Below are 16375 nucleotides of genomic sequence, written 5' to 3' on the forward strand. Positions count from 1 at the left end.
TAGCTCCCTTGTTCTTCTGGGAGCCGCGTGACAGCACCTGCCAGGCTGCCGCCACCACACGAGGCTTTGGGGAAGGAGGAGAAAAGCAGCCAGTCTCGCTCCTGGGTGGGTAGAACTCTACCCGACCAGCCCCTCTGCTGAGGCAGCCAGTCGTCTGCCTCGACACTGCCCTTCCTCCGTATGCTGTGCAGATAACCAGCGTTCACGCTCATCTAGCGCCTCAAACCAGCTGACAAAGCCAGGCCGTGGCATTGAGACCCAGGGAAGGGACGCGACTGGCCCGAAGCACACAGCAAAGAAATGGCCGGGCTGGCACCCTTATTCGCTGCTCTAGCCACTAGACCGGGGTGAGCAAATTTTTTGCCCCGAGGGCCACATCTGGAAATAGAAATTGTATGTCGGGCCATAAATGCTCACAAAACTGGGGTTGGGGTGTGGGAGGGAGTGAGGGCTCTGGTTGGGGGGGTGGGCTCTGGGGTGGGGCCAGAAATGAGTTCAGGGTGCGGGGGGGGGCTGGAGGGCTCTGGGGTGGGGCTGGGGATGAGGAGTTTGGGGTGTAGGAGGGTGCTCTGGGCTGGGACTGAGGGGTTTGGAGAGCGGGAGGGGGATCAGGGCTGGGGCAGAGGGTTAGGGCGCAAGGCGAGGCTCAGGGGTGCAGGCTCCGGGCGGCGCTTACCTCAAGCGGCTCCCAGAAGCGCCGGAGTGGAGCAAGTCCCAGACCCCACTCCCCAGCAGGAGCTCGAGGGCCAGATTAAAATGGCTGGCGGGCCGGATGTGTCCCGCGGGCCGTAGTTTGCCCACCCCTGCACTACACCTACCACCTCCCTTGCTTTGAGATCCCCAGAGGAAAGGGCCTCAAAGCACTTGACAACCAATTAGGCCTTGAACTCCTTGGGAGGCAGGGGAAGATGCTGAAAATCGCACAGCAACTGAGTGGCAGAGCTAGGACTAGAACCCAGGAGTCCTGAATCTGGTCTGTCTCTGGGCACCACTCGGCTTTCCTCCCTGCCGGTCTGATCGGGCGCTAAACCAGCGTTCCAGGTACCGCCACTCCTTCGTCCCCAGCCCCGCTCGGCCGTCTCCTTCCCACTCAGGGCCTCTTGGAGCCACTAGCAGTTCACCAGCTGTGCAGGGCGGGGAGGGGGGGTGTCCTGGGTGGGCGGCGGAGTCGGCAGGCAGTGCTGCTGGGCTGGGCTGCAGGAGGCCGCGGCCCTTCGGTGTGGGTGGCATGCAGCGGCACGTCAGGTGTGGGGCTCTCTCTGGCACGGTGCCCGTGAAGTTGGCAGTCAGCCTATGCCCAGGAGGCAATGGTGTGGTATTAGCAGGGATTGATGCCTGGGGGTGGGGGGGATGGGAATGTTTGCTGTTGTCTTGCGAGTTCAAATCCTGCTGAGGGTAGGAGTGATTGCCAGTGGTTTGCGGCTGCTCGGCGGTCCCCTTGAGAAAGGAGCTGAGATCTCAGTCCAGTTCCCAGGACACAAACACCCAGGTCAGTGGTCTGAAAGGGCATAACCCCATGTGCTTCAGGGGATGAGCAACCGCTGACCAGCTGGGCTCGGGGGGGAAGCGTCCTCTGGATCAGGCCCCTGCCTTCCTCCCTGCTGGGCTCATAGGCTGCTGGTCTGATCTCATCTGGCAATTCCTGCCTTCAGGACCGTCCTCGAGTCGCCTCTAAAACCTTGCCGTTGGCAGCTGTGGCGTTTGACCTCTGTCCAGCGGCGCGAAGAGCAGCGAGCCCCGAGGAGCGCGAGAGGCCAGGGCAAGCAATGCTGGGTTTGAGTGGGGTCCAGTGGATTCTTTTCAGATAACCTCTGGTTTCTTGCTGGCGCTCACTGTGTCTGCGGTGCCCATATGTCTGCGCAGCACCTAGCACAGTGGGGCCTCTCGGCACGACTGCATGTGAACTGGAGAGAGAGCTGGGTGCAGCAACCTGCAGCACGCCCCTGCGGGAAGTGTGCCTTGCCTGGCGAGAGAGGAGGGGGCTGCTCGTCTGAGCCGGCTGCCTCCCCATTGAGATCGCTTGGCGTGACAGCTTGTTTGGTGCATGGGAGTCTGCACAGTGCTAGCGGCTGCCCTTCCCGGAGCACCAGGGTCGATGGTGGGGAGTGCCCTGGGGAGGCAGGGGGAATGGAGACGCTGTCTGGGGCCCTGCCTGATGGGGTCTCCCTGTCCCGAGGAAGGGAGCCCTCTGCAGCACTGTGCCCATGCTACTGCTGCTCTGCGCTTGGCACTGCACGGGCAGACAAGCCGCCTGCCCCCAGGAAATCAAGGGGTGTCTTGCACTGACTGCAGTGGTGGCAGGATCAGTCCCATGTGATGTTACAGGGGTGCCCATGCTGCTGCTGTTCCCTGTTTCCCGGCAGAGCCGGTCTCCCTGCCCCTCCACCCCCGTTGATTCACTCCCTGTCCTCAGCCTTACCTTTTGCCATTGTTTCCTGCCAGTGCTCCACTGATGCTGGTCCAGAGTCGGGGGGTGGGGAGTCCCCCACCAGGGTTAAAGAATCACAGTTTTAAACGTTAATTTATAGGCTTGAGCCCAGGTCCCCCGAGCAGGAGCGTGTGTAGGGGCAGGCAGCCTGACCTGGCCTCCTCATGGCAAGCGGTGGGGACCTGGGGCCAGCAGGGCTGCCAGCGGCTCCTCAGGACCTGACAGGTCTGGGCTGGTCAGGGCACAGAACTGCTGTGCGTTTTCTGGTACTGTCTGAGCGCTGATCCCACCATGGGATGGGCAGGGGGCCAGCTTGGTTTTGGGGTGGGAGTGTGGCGTCAGCCTGCATCTGGGAGTGAGCATGGGGTCAGCAGGAAGGTGGGAGCCCCAGTGGGGCTGGGGTGTTTACAGGAGCCCAGTCAGGGTGACTGTGGGGAAAGGTCCATGTCACTAGGATGGGCAGTGTACCAGCTCTTGTGCGCTGGTCACATGTTCTGCATCCCTGCTGCAGGATGGCTTGTGCAGCCTCTCTGTGGTTTGGGGGCAGAAAAACCCAAAGGGAGGGGCAGGAGCCCTGCATGCGGTAGCCTAGCAGGAGACACACTGCTCTGCAACTGAGTGCCGCTAACGGGGCTGTGGCTTGCCAGCCCCTCTCGTGCATCAGCGTCGCACGCTAGTAACCGTCAGTCACCCATTCCACAGAGCGGGTCACTGAGAGCTTACCCAAGATCACCAGACAGAGCTGGAAATTGCTGATGTCTCCACGTCTCTTCCACTTTGCCATTGTCTTTTAGGAGAAGAATGTCAAATTAGGTGCTGGTGTAACCCACCTGAGCCTGGTGGTGGTCTGTGTTACCAGCTAGCAGCTAGACTATATTGCATTGACTCAGGTACTGCTTCCTGGCTAAGAGGGTGGGGTCTTCAGGTCAAGTGGCAAACGCTCAGGCATTTATGTCCTCAGGTTGGTTCCCCAACTGGGATGGTTTGCTGGGGTGCAACCTGGAACTGGGGTACTGGTGAGCCCTGTCTTGCCAGCCAGCGTGGGCTCCCTCTCACACTGTGACGTTGTGGCAAGCTGCAAACCCCTCCGGGTCCTGCACTCACACAGCCATCCACGGGCAGGGACACCCCCAACTGAGTTACATGAATGCTTTCGCCAGCCACTCATGAACCAACAATATAGACGCTCCAGCCAATTCCCCCCAGCTCCCCAGCCTGGCATTGCAGAACTGTACCGTCTTGCCCTGGTCAGAAGCCTGAGCAGTGGACGTTTATAACCTAGTCTACCCCTCACTCAATGTGGAGAGGACGTGCCACCAGCTCTTGTTCCTGAGCAGATTCCCCAAGCACTTCAAGCAAAACCCACTGGTTTAGGTAGAATATAATACAGATTTATTAACTACAGAAAGATCGATTTTAAATGATTATAAGTAGCAAGCGCACAGATCAAAGTCGGTCACCTAAGAAATAAAAGTCGAATCTCAGTCTGAGTTCTATAACGAGACAGGGTTTGAATCAAGCAGTGTCTCACCCTGATGGTGTAGCTCCTTCAGACACAGGCTGGGAGTCCTCTTCTCAGCCTGGGACCCCCTCCCCCGTTCAGTCTTTGTTCTCCAGACGTGTTTCCAGGTGTTGAGTTGTGAGGGGAGGGAGGACAAGCGATGATGTCACTTGCCCCTTTTATAGCTTCTTCCAGCTTGCTGGAAAGATCCTTTGCTATGACGTGAGTCAAGCAGTCACCAGTGTCTATGTGCTATCTCGGAGAGGTCTCCATTGTATGTAGTTTCTGGGGTAGTCCTTGTGAGCGCGGATTCCCCTTAATGAGCCTTCAATACGTCTCGCTCCTCCATTGTTGCTCCTGAAAGGTTGGTTGTGGGTGCTTCCAACCTTACAACACATTTCAGTAACGCACACATAGCAAAACTTCATAACTTCCCGTACAGTGACAGCATACGCAATCCGACAGGGTATTAATGTTCAGTAGATCAAGATGTTTAAAATGATCCCTCACAAGGTATACTTCGTACAAAACATATTATAATTATAGCACCTTAGTGAATATGGGGGTGCCAGGGTGTTGCTTTGGGGTACAGAGTGTCACACCCACATGCCCCAAACAGGGCTGGTGTTACATTCATTAGACCACAATCTACTCCCAGAGCGAGGAACGGAGACCAGGAATCCTGATGTCTAATATTGCACCGTGGCTCACAAGTCACCGTGTAACCTGTTGGCCGTGTGTTTGTTGCACCTCCTGTAGGGGTCAGGCTTCATATATGACAGCAGCATGTACTCCTCCCCCCCACCCTTTCCTGTTAGTTGCTCCTGTAGGCAAAAGGACAGAGCTCTGTGCTGTAGCATTCACTGGCGTGGGGTCAGACTCTTCCACTGGCCAGCGCAGGAGTGTGACAAATACACAGCAGCCTGTAGTTATTCAGGGTTGCAGATGAGTGCTGGGTTGCACAATGGTTTGTTATTAGAGAGTTCTCTAAAGCACTTGGCTACTGATGCAGATTTTTTTATGGAGAAGAGCATTATCACTATGGTACAGAGAGAAATCTGCCCCCTTCACAAACAGATTAAGGAGCAGGTTGGGAGTGTAGCTTTGTGGCAGAGATCATTAGCCCCGGGCTCAGCCTGACAAGCCGTCACAGCAGACAGGCGCAGAGCATGGGGGAGTGGACTCGCTTGGAGGGCGGACAGTTTTCTGGTGCAGTTAGAGGATTATTAATAGATTCAGACTTTCCAGGACAAGGGGGACCTCTAGGACCATCTAATCCGTTCTGCTGCAGAGCACAGGCCAGGCAACCTTGCCCAGGGCTTTCTGCATCCAGCCCAGAACTGCTTTCTCTGTGAGAAAGAGACGTCCATTCGCGAGCTGAACTCTCCGAGTGCTGGGGGATCCACCATCTCCCTGGGTACATCTCTGCACGGGTTCATTACTCTGCCTGTAAAAAACTGGGTCTGCCTTCCAATTGGAAGTTTGCCACTTTCAACGTCCAGACGTTGCCTCTTGTTCTGCCTTTCCCTGCTAGGCTGCAGAGCCCTCTGCTCTCAGATACTTGCTCTCTGTGCAGGTACTTACAGACAGTGATAAGTCACCTCTTAACCTCCTATTTGATAAGCTTCCTCTGCCCCCGTGCAGCAATAAGACCTGTCCAATTTAAAGAAGAACAGACCCTGGGGGACATTCAGGGTGGCTGGCTGGGGAGATGGGGTGGGGCCAAGTTACGCTTTTTCAAACCTTCACCGTTTTGTTGGTCACTAGTTTAGACTCCATGCCAGCATTTCAAGAAGAGACTGTGAAAACAGGGGTCACTGTGCCTTTAACTAGCTCTGTGCTGGCATGTGGAGTCTCCTCTCTGGAGCAATCTGGCCCTGCTAGCCTCTCACCAAGGGTACCGGAGTGGATCCGATGTGGAACCCTGCTAAGCCCCCTGCAGCCTAGGGATGCATGAATGGATTGCCAATCGCTCCTGGTTTCGTTTGCTGGAAACCAGAGAATTAACCAGCACTGGGTTTGGAAGTAAACAATGCGTTAGGAAAGAGTCAAGCATGCTGCCCTGGAGTGCTCAGATGAGTGACGCTGATCCAGGGAGCGGAGCAGGAATGCACAGCAGGCTGTACACCTCACTCCAGAGCTGTGGGCAGCAGGAAATAGAAAAGAGCGAGTGCTCGCTGATCCCAGGTAGGGAATACCTTCCAGGCAGTGCTCAGCAAGAGCAAGGCAACAAACGGGAAAATCAGAGGCTTGGAGCGAACTAGTAATTTATGGTTCCGTTGTTGATTCACATGCCAGAGAGGAGAAGGGGAGAGCAGCATTTCAGCCAGTAAAGAGCCTCCCTCAAGGTTGCCTTCCCGAGCTGTTGATTGGTCTAATGTTCTGCTGTTGCAATGGAAGGCTCGGATTGCCTAGCAATGAGGTAACGCTTCCAAACAGTTCTTCCTGGGCCCTCTAGAGCCAGTGTCTTCCCAGTGAGGTGTTTGACTTGGTACCGCGTGACATTTTGATTAAAAAACTACAAAGATAGAACGTTAACATGGCACACCATGGATTAAAAACTGGCTAACTGATAGGTCTCAAAATGTAACCGTGAACAGGGAATCGTCATCAAGCAGGTGTGTTACTAAGTCGGTTCTTGGCCCTGCACTATTAACATTTTTATCAGTGACCTGGAAGAAGACATAAAATCATCACTGATAAAGTGTGCAGATAACACAAAACTTGGGGGAATGGTAAATAGTGAAGAAGACAAGTCACTGATACAGAGCGATCTGGATCACTCGATAAACTGGGCACAAGCAAACTGTACATTTTAATATGGCTAAATGTAAGTGTGTACATCTAGGAACAAAGAATGTAGCCCACAGTCCCAGGACGGGGGACTCTATCCTGGGAAGCCGTGACTCTGAAAAAGATTTGGGGCGTTATGGGGGATAATCAGCTGAACACAAGCTCCTGGTGCGACGCTGTGGCCAAAAGAGCTAATGGGATCCCGGGATGTATAAACAGGGGACTCTCGAGTAGGAGCAGAGAGGTTATTTTACCTCTGCATTTGGCCCTGGTGTGACTGCTGCTGGAATCCTGTGTCCAGTTCTGGTGCCCGCAATTCTAGAAAGAGGTTGATAAATTAGAGAAGGTTCAGAGAAGATTAAATGATTAATTTAATGACAATGATTAAAGGATTAGAAAACCTGCCTGATAGATGGAGCTCCTTGAGTCTATCACTATTTAATACATGGAAGATTTAGTGGGGTCACAGTTCTTGGGCTGCTGATGGGTGCGTTCTACTGTAGGGACACCGAGAAATCCTTAGGGCACCTCCATTTGCCTCAGTAGGGGTATCGAATACGCACTGAGTTAGAGTCCCTTGCCCATGTATAAGCTCCCATGCCCCGAGTCCCTTTAGTGTGGAGCTTGCCAAACCTGTCCTACCCGGCCAGTAGACCAGGGTCCTTTTCTCCCTGTAGGCCTGGTGGTGGGGATCTGGTAAATGGCCTTCCTGAGGGAAGTTCCCCGAAGACATCCAGAAGTCTCCTTTGGAGCTGTAAAGCCACCATCTGCTCTCTCCAAGAGCTGCCTGGCAACTGCTGGGAACTTCCTCCTTTTCAGCCCTTATTCCACCCCTGACATGATTGACAGGGCCAGAGGGGTGGGGCCAGCCTTGCCCACACCCCTTCGTCACTGGTGTAGGGTTTATAAACCCCATCACAAAGGGGTGACTTAATTACTGTCGGTAGGTATCTACACAGGGAACAAATATTTAATCCTGGGGGGCTTGCCTACACGACCGCTTAAGTTGATGTAACTTGTGTCACTCAGGGGTATGAAAAAGTCACCCCCGAGCAACGCAAGTTACATCGACTTACAGCGCTGTCCACACTGCGCTGTGTCGGTGGGAGACGATCCCCCACCGACGCAGCTTCCGCCTCTCGTTGAGGTGGAGTAATTATGCCTATGGGAGAGCGCTGTCCCGTCGGCTTAGCACGCCTTCACCGGATGCGCTACCGTGACACATCTGCATCGATGCAGCTGTGCCGATGTAGCGCGGTAGTGTAGGCTAGCCTGGGCTCTTCATTCTAGCAGAGAAAGATCTAGGAAGTTGAAGCGAGGCAAGTTCAGACTGGAAATAAGGTCTACATTTTGAACAGTGAAACTTTGGAACAATTTACCAAGGGATGTGGTGGAGTCTCCATTGCTGACCATTTAAAAATCCAGAGTGGATGTTTTCCTCACCGATCCGCTCTAGGAATGATTGTGGGGCAGGTCATAGAATCATAGAATATCAGGGTTGGAAGAGACCTCAGGAGGTATCTAGTCCCACCCCCTGCTCAAAGCAGGACCAATTCCCAACTAAATCATCCCAGCCAGGGCTTTGTCAAGCCTGACCTTAAAAACCTCTAAGGAAGGAGATTCTACCACCTCCCTAGGTAACCCATTCCAGTGCTTCACCACCCTCCTAGTGAAAAAGTTTTTCCTAATATCCAACCCAAACCTCCCCCACTGCAACTTGAGACCATTACTCCTTGTTCTGTCATCTGGTACCACTGAGAACAGTCTAGATCCATCCTCTTCGGAACCCCCTTTCAGGTAGTTCAAAGCAGTTATCAAATCCCCCCCCCATTCTTCTCTTCTGCAGACTAAACAATCCCAGTTCCCTCAGCCTCTCCTCATAAGTCATGTGCTCCTGCCCCCTAATCATTTTTGTTGCCCTCCGCTGGACTCTTTCCAATTTTTCCACATCCTTCTTGTAGTGTGGGGCCCAAAACTGGACACAGTACTCCAGATGAGGCCTCACCAATGCCAAATAGAGGGGAATGATCACGTCCCTCGATGTGCTGGCAATGCCCCTTCTTATACAGCCCAAAATGCCGTTAGCCTTCTTGGCAACAAGGGCACACTGTTGATTCATATCCAGCTTCTCGTCCACTGTAACCCCTAGGTCCTTTTCTGCAGAACTGCTGCCTAGCCACTCGGTCCCTAGTCTGTAGCAGTGCATGGGATTCTTCTGTCCTAAGTGCAGGACTCTGCACTTGTCCTTGTTGAACCTCATCAGGTTTCTTTTGGCCCAATCCTCTCTGGCCTGTGCCCTACCGGAGGTCAGAGTAGATGATCACAATGGTCCCATCTGGCCTTGCAACCTCTGACTAGCTGGGGGGTTACATTAAGGAGCGTTGGAGATGTCCAGAGGACAGGTGCTGGAGAGGACGAGGAGACAGTGCACCTTCGGGGCTGTATCTGTGCAAGCCTCTGATCTTTTCACCTTTTTGCTGCGCACAATGAGACCCTCTGGCTACCTTCCCCCTGCTCCTCATGCTGGGCGCTAAAAGCAGAGAGGAATCCCATTGTTGGTGTTTGCTGCAGGGTGCTTTGATTCTTCACTTGTCAGGACCCATCAGTAGGAGGCAGCATCTCTGGGATGCCTCCCAGGGCTGCTGGATTGTGGTTCCCATTGTGATTGGCTCAGACGCTGCGAGGAAGTCAGTGCCATCTGCTGATGCTGTAGAGTGGCAGTCTGCGATCTAGAACACGTCGAGAGTCATCCAACCGGGAGCTGACGGTGGGTGAAATAATGATTGATTGGTGTCTCTGGCACAACAGTGCTGCGTTTCCATGTGCAGCCACCCATGAGTCAGATAATGGCCTGAAATCACTGATAGAGCAGGACAGAGATGTCAGCCATATGGCTGCTGCTAGCATGGTTTCAACCTTAGTGTAGATGGGCTGCTAAGGCAGTCGCTCTGTCTAGCTGGACATGTTTTTAATTTCCTGCCCTCTTCCCCGTCTATCCTGTCATATCGCCTCCTCTCTCTGGTTTTTAAGCTTTCGTTTGCTAGCCAGACCAGGGCAGGGGCTAGGGACTTGTGATGCCGAATGGGCGGCTGCGGAGGGAGGAGTCCCTGTTATGTTCTGCAGATATGGAGATTATCAACGTAACTAGAGCTGAACAAAAAGTGACTCCAAAGGCCACGGTGCTAATGAATGCTGGGGGCTCTCTGTCGAGTGTTTGCCCTTCCTCTGCTGTGTGTAGGCAGTGCAAGCAGGAAAGGCAACGTGCCAGTTTCCAAGCAGAATAGGTTTCCCATTATAGCCAGTAAAACCAGCAGCTCCTCAAGGTGGTTCCATGAAGTCACCATGGACCCAGTTATGGCACAGTGGAAGAACAGAAATTACACTACAGACGCTTCAGAACCCGCAGAAAGAAAAGTTCCGCCTGTTTCCCCATTTCGAATCTCTTTGGGCCCATGTGCCTCAGCTGCTCTCCCTGCTGTGTTGGCAATGCGACATCCACTCAGCACCGCGGCGTCATTAAAAACTAACCACCTGGGAGGACAATGCAGCGGCCGGGAGCCCTGGGTCATGCACTGCAGGAATGCCCCGTCCTAAATCCAGGCCAGTCTGCTGCCTGCACTTCACTCGCCAGAGACCGGGCTGGGTTGGCGCGCCCCTCCCCGACCCGGAAGCCAGTGACTGCCCTAGCAGGGGGAGCTAAAGCTCACAAGGCTGGTTAGGACTGACCATCACATGTCCACATGCTTCTACTGCATCCTATCCTCACGAGCAGTGCCCAGGGCTAACGTGCTTGGCAGATGCCCAGCCTGAGGACTGATTGTGAAGACTTCCCCACCCACCTCTGAAGCTCGCTGAATGCTGGAACGGTGAGCATTCAGGAGGCAGATTTGGGGGGGAAAGCCCCGCCGTATGCCCCGCCCCCCACGCGTCACCTCTGCCTGCGCTAGCATTCAGCCCAGCCTGAGTCTGCTCTGGCACTGCAACTATCCAGCTCACACAGGGCATGCTCAGAGGCTTAGCCTGGCCACTCTCATTCTCTATCCTAGTACCTTACTTTCAGGGTCACTCCCTTGCTCTCTAACACATTGTGTCCCTGCAAAGTCAGCTGCCACTTCCACAGGTTAAGCAGTGCTTTGTGTAAGCCCAGAGCAGGAAGCACCTCCCTAGCGAGCTACCACCTCTGCTTCCTGGCGGACAGCTGCTGAATGCCTCCTCCTCCGGGTGCCTCCTCCTTGCCCCCCCCCGACCCCCTGGACAGAGCAGGAAGGGGGCGGCTTCCCTTCCAGCAAAGGTTCCCCAAGAAGTACAAATGGCAGATTTCCTGTGCTGCCCAGGAGAGCAGCCCTACGCCAGTGAACCTGGCTAGGTGTGCCAGACTAGGCCTTCCTGTGACCTGACATAACCAAGGGACACATGGGGGAGCTAGCGAGAGGGGCTGCATGGGGCTAGGGGAGGTAGGCTGGGCAGTAGGACAGGGGAGTGAAGGCTCACTCCTACTCCAGCCCTTTGCTGGCTGTGGAATGACGGAGGCGGCAATCTCTGTCGGCTTCCTTTGGCAAAAGTCACATAACGTGTCTCCTTTTTAATATAAAACGAGCTGGTATCTGGGACTCAGACCCTGGTCTAGCACCGTTTCAAAGCACTTACAAAACTTCAAGCACATGGTAAAGTGCTTTGCTGGGTTGGGGCCTTAGTCTGGAGCTGCGTGGGCCTAAAGTCTGAAGTGTCCCGTCCCAGCCCTTTGGTAGCCGGAGGGAGTGGAGGAAAGGTGAGATCCCAGGCTACGTTTCATGTGGAACTGCATCCAACTCCTAAACGCCTCAACAGCCTGACTTCGAGCGTCCCTGAAAATGCACTCTTCACCCTGCGTGTGCGCTGCACGTTACTCGGACCTAGGAAAGGGATCTAAGCCCTGCTATAACCGCAAACCTCAGTGCAGCCCTAGCCATAGACTCTCCATCACACACTCTCACCTGGGACTGACTGGGATGCTCTCATTGGGGTCAGGAGGTATTTTCATCCCAAGCCTGTTTTCAGGCAATTAGAGCTTTCTGCAAACAAGTCCCCTTTGGGCAGCCGTTTCAGAGAAGGCTGCTCGCTAGTTAAGATACGGTCTTCTGTGGAAGCATCAGACTTTCCCCGAACCCAGCCTTCCGTGTGGGCTTTGAAGTTGGAGGAAATTTGTTTAGAAATAACAGTTAAAATATTTTTTCCAATACATTTTAGCATGAAAGTCGAGCACAACACAGAAAGACAACGTAAACCCTAAGCACACAGGCCAAGAGCAAACACAGCGACTCATATCTATGCTAATGAGAGGACTCCTCCAAAGGAGAAGTCATTGTCAGTACTGTCTCATCAGGAACCTATCTCATCGTGGGTTTTAAGTCCTGCTTATACGCTGGGGTGACTAGATGCTGTTACGTTGCCAGTATTGTAAGGTATCTTGTCAGCGCTAATACAGCGGTGTGTGAGGATTGCTAGCTCTCGCCTACAAAAGGTATAAGATTATATAGTGTATGTGGCATAGGCCCTGCATTTTACTTTTCCCCACAGGGGTATGCCCGAGGCCCTGCCCCCACTCCATCCCCTCCCCCGAGGCCCAACACTTGCCCTGCCTCTTCCTGCCCCCATTCCGCCCCCCCGTGAGGCCTCTGCTCGTTGCTCTCTGTCCTACCCCAAGTTGCCAAACAGCTGTGGCTGGTGGGTACTGAGCACCCACGATTTTTTTTCTGTGGATGCTCCAGGGCTGGAGCACCCATGGAGTTGGTGCCTATGGTATGTGGCATGCTCATCTGGTAACGCTTCCAGAGGCAAATGGCAGGAGCGTGTATCTGGATCCCCCAGTGCAGACCAGTTAGCCTAGCTCTGTGGGCCTGGGCCCTTGCTGTGTCGCCCCCACTCAGCCTCACTGGGCCTGCCTGCATGTGTCCTCAGGAGGCTGCCTGGAGGGACCCTGCGTACTTCCACACTGCTAACCGGGAGCATCTCTCCAGCGGGGTCCCTCCAGGGTCCCTTCCTCTGTCTTCCCTGCCAGGACCACTGCGTCGGAAGGTGCCCAGCACACCTGGCAGTGTTTGCGCTGCCAGCCCATCCCCTGCCCTTGCCTTTGGGTCTCCCCGTCCCACGTTGTGCGCTGTGGGCGGGTTAACATGGGGAAAACAACATATTTTTCCTAATTTTGTTCAGAGAAAAGGCTGGACCGTTTTATCTGAAACTTTCCAGAACATCTCCACCTGAGGCAGACACTTGGCAAGGAAAATTTCAGACGGAATGGTTACATTTTGGCAAATGTATAAGAAATCGAAAGAAGGATCTTATAATGGAAAGTATCTGGCAGCCTCAACAGTTGTCATTGCTACCTGCGCTGTCTATAAAACGTTGTCTATTTTATTCTCAGTCCTGACTGGCTGAAACATCATCTGACCTAAAGCCTTTGGACCCATATTGACTGGAAAATCAGCCTTAAAGTTAGTTTAAAGTTTAATGTCGTTTAAATCCTTAAATCAGGGTTTTTCCCTGTGCAATACAAGGTGCTTTTTGGCACCGCTGCTGACCATTATTCTTACCATGCAAAGTGGTGGCAAAACGTCGTATTCTTTACATCTAAGCAGCTCTCTAAGCAGAAGAGCCTCTATTACCGCTCGCTGGGCTGCAGGTCCTGAACTGCCGTTTCCGAGCTGCTGCCACGTATTTCGTTAGGATTCTATATTTGTAAAGGGGGAAACCCGCCCGTGGAGGAGCAGATTTCACCCGTGGACGGTGTGAAACGGCTGGGCTGCAGCCCCCTGTAGGTACAGATTGTGGGTGAAGCAAGGTTGGCAGGGCCGTGCTCGGAGATGGACCAATGCCAGGGCTTTCCAAGGCCGAGCCTGAGCACCACGACGGCTCAGACTGCTGCCGCTGCTTGTGCACACGTGGCACGTAGGGACAAATGCCGACCCCCAGCGCAGAATGGACCTGTTCCTCTACGCAGACGGGCGGGATTGGCAGCACGATAACACGGCTGAACCCAGCTACTTCAGCGCTTCCTACATGGAGCTTAGCTCCTGCTTGGGGCAAGGCAGACCAGGGAAGGGGTGGGGCAGGGGGAGCTACCACCAGGGGCTGCTCTCACCATAGGTAGACTAGGCAGCTGCCATGGGCTGCAGATTTGGCCCGGCTGCCCCTCTGTCATGACAGAGAGCGGCTAGGCCAAATCTGTGTGGTATTGCGACCCTGTGTGCCAAGTCACAACACCACTCACTCTAATTTGGCCTGGCTCCCCCTCCATCATGACCAGCTGCCCTAGGCTAGGCGGAGGGGTGCAGCACACTAACGCGCCAGATTGTCTTGAGTGGCCTCTGTCTGCCCCTCCGTGGATCAGCCCGTTATCAGCCTGCGGGAGGGACTGGAGAATTCTCCCCAGCCCGTGGTCCGGAGGGAGATCCCCAGTGCACGAGCGGAGCCGGGGCTGGGCTTGGCGCCAAGGGCCAGATCCAGAGCCCACTGGAGGTGAAGGGCAGGCTCTCCGTGGATCGTGCCCTAGCTGACCATGGGCCCCCCTCCTTGTGGAGAGCAGGCGGCACCCAGCTCTGGAGTGTGTCATCAGTGGTATGTGAAGAGACAAGATGCTAACCTGGGGCGGAGGCTGCTCGCTGCCCAGGCTCAGAGCTGGTTTCTGCACCAATCTGCTTGTTCAGGCTCTTGCCCTGAGCCGTGCCTGGAGGCCTTCCTGGGGTGGGTGAATGGCTCTGCTGTGCTGCTCACTCGGACCTGCCTCCCCTTGACGGCTCTTTTTTGTAATCTCCCCGCAGAAACGCTAATGGACTCCACCACGGCGACGGCAGAGCTGGGCTGGACAGTGCATCCTCCCTCAGGGGTGAGTTCTCTGTTCTCCTCGGGACGTGGGCCCCTGCATCCATGGGATTTAAGGGACCAGTGGTGTAGGACCCAGATTGGGGCTGATAAGCGATCCCAGATGTTACTGTTTACAAAAAGTGATTCACCGAAACAGGGCCAAAACCAAAACAAGCAGATGGCACCCCCCCCCCCCCCCTTCCTGAATTCTGAGATTTTGAAAATGTTTGACATGGGGTAACATTTTTAAAAGCATCTATGTGATTAGGAGCCGAATTCTCATTGGCTGTCAATCGGACTGAAACGCCTACGGGGTTAAGTCCCTTTTGAAAACGGCAGTCAGGTGCTTTTGAAGCTGTAGCCCCCTCTCCATAGTCGCTGGAACGCTCGGAGGGGGGTGGGAGATTCAGCAAATGCTTCATCACAAAATTTCCCAGATTTTTTTTTTTTTTTTTTTTAATTGTCAAAATGTGAGAAATGTCAGTTATTCGGGTTGGAAAAGGCCAGGAACGCTGACCCCAAACACACCCGCTGTGGGCCCAGCGCCCGTCGTGAACTGGCTGAGATTAGCAAGTGAAGCTGGCCTGGCTTCTGTCTGGTTGGGGAGCAGCTCAGCTCCTGGAAGTAGCGTGGCAGAGGGGTCCCGCCTTTCCCCTCGCCATAAGGGATAGTGGCATCTTCTCCTGGCAAGAAGAGCTGCGGTCCCAGGGAATTAGCACCGAGGAAGCCAGTCACTGTGGGTCAGATCTGCCAGTGGTGCCGCCCTGTCCACTCGCAGCAATGGGAGCTTGCTGGAGGAAGCACTGAGTAACACCCAGTAACGGCCTGGGCACTTGGGTCTCTAAGTGGCGCGCACGTCCGAGGAAGTTCAGTGAGGTAATTTGGACTCTCCCTACACTTCGCTCCAACCAGACCACTCTCACTGTGAGCCAGATCCCGGGGGCCTTACTCAGACAAACTCCATCCAACTTCCGGGGGGGTGTGACTCGGGCCTCGGGCCTGGCCTGGCGGTTGTGAAGGACACCAGAGAAGCGCTGGGTCTGTTCTGTGCTCTCCCATAACACAAAGATCCATTTGAAGAAATGAAGAGAAATACGGCAGCGCGGGTGGGCCTGCGGGGTTCGAGCACCGTGTTCCCTTGTCCCTGCCCGGCAGCAGGGAGCAGCCCATGCTCACGGCAGCTGACTCTCCGGGGCTGGGGCGAGGTGTTCTCAGCGGAGGGCCCTGGATTCTGGGCTGCGCAGACAGGTGACTGTGTGTGCGCGGTGAGACTCTATTCCGTCGGGTCTGTGGGGCTGAGCTGGCAGGCTCCAGGAGAAGTGTGACAGGCACACGGAGGCCATGCTGTGTCTGCAGGGCAAGGGCAGAAGCTGTGTACCCGCCCCAGGGCTCGCCACAGAGACACCAGGCCGGAGCCTAGGTCCCTCGTCCATCTCCCCTGGCTTGGGGGAGGAGGAGTTTCCTGTCCTGTAGCAGCAGCAAACTACAACACCCCCGTGTTGGCTGTTGGCTCAGCTGTCCTGGCAGAGCACTTTGGAGGAGAGCTGCGACTAAGGCTCATATTCCCACCTGCCCAGCTGCTCCTGCCTGCTCACACCCAAGCCGCGTAAGGGGACTCCCCGGCTGGCGTGTCTAGCCTGGCACGTGGGTTGCCGGTGCTGTGGTTTCTCAGCTGGACCAAAAGCCTCAATTGGAACCATTCAGCTCAGTGCAGAGGGTTGTGACAGGCAGTCAGGAAAGCACTGGGCTGTGACTCGGGAGAAGATCCAGGTCTGAGATGTTGTTACTTGACCATCCCAGCTCCTGTGGCTGTG

At 54.7% G+C, this 16375-nt stretch overlaps 1 protein-coding gene across 1 annotated transcript in view; it reads left to right on the forward strand.

Moving 5' to 3' along the window:
• The window catches only part of EPHB2 (EPH receptor B2), a 203604-nt gene that overhangs the window by 29541 nt on the left and 157688 nt on the right, over positions 1-16375 (forward strand). Inside the window, exon 2 of the mRNA XM_065421228.1 lies at positions 14519-14583. Within this exon, the coding sequence (XP_065277300.1) occupies positions 14519-14583 (65 nt within the window). The remainder of the gene's footprint in view (positions 1-14518; positions 14584-16375) is intronic.

The sequence above is a fragment of the Emys orbicularis genome, chromosome 22 (genome assembly GCF_028017835.1).
Source record: "Emys orbicularis isolate rEmyOrb1 chromosome 22, rEmyOrb1.hap1, whole genome shotgun sequence".
Lineage (NCBI taxonomy): Eukaryota > Metazoa > Chordata > Testudines > Emydidae > Emys > Emys orbicularis.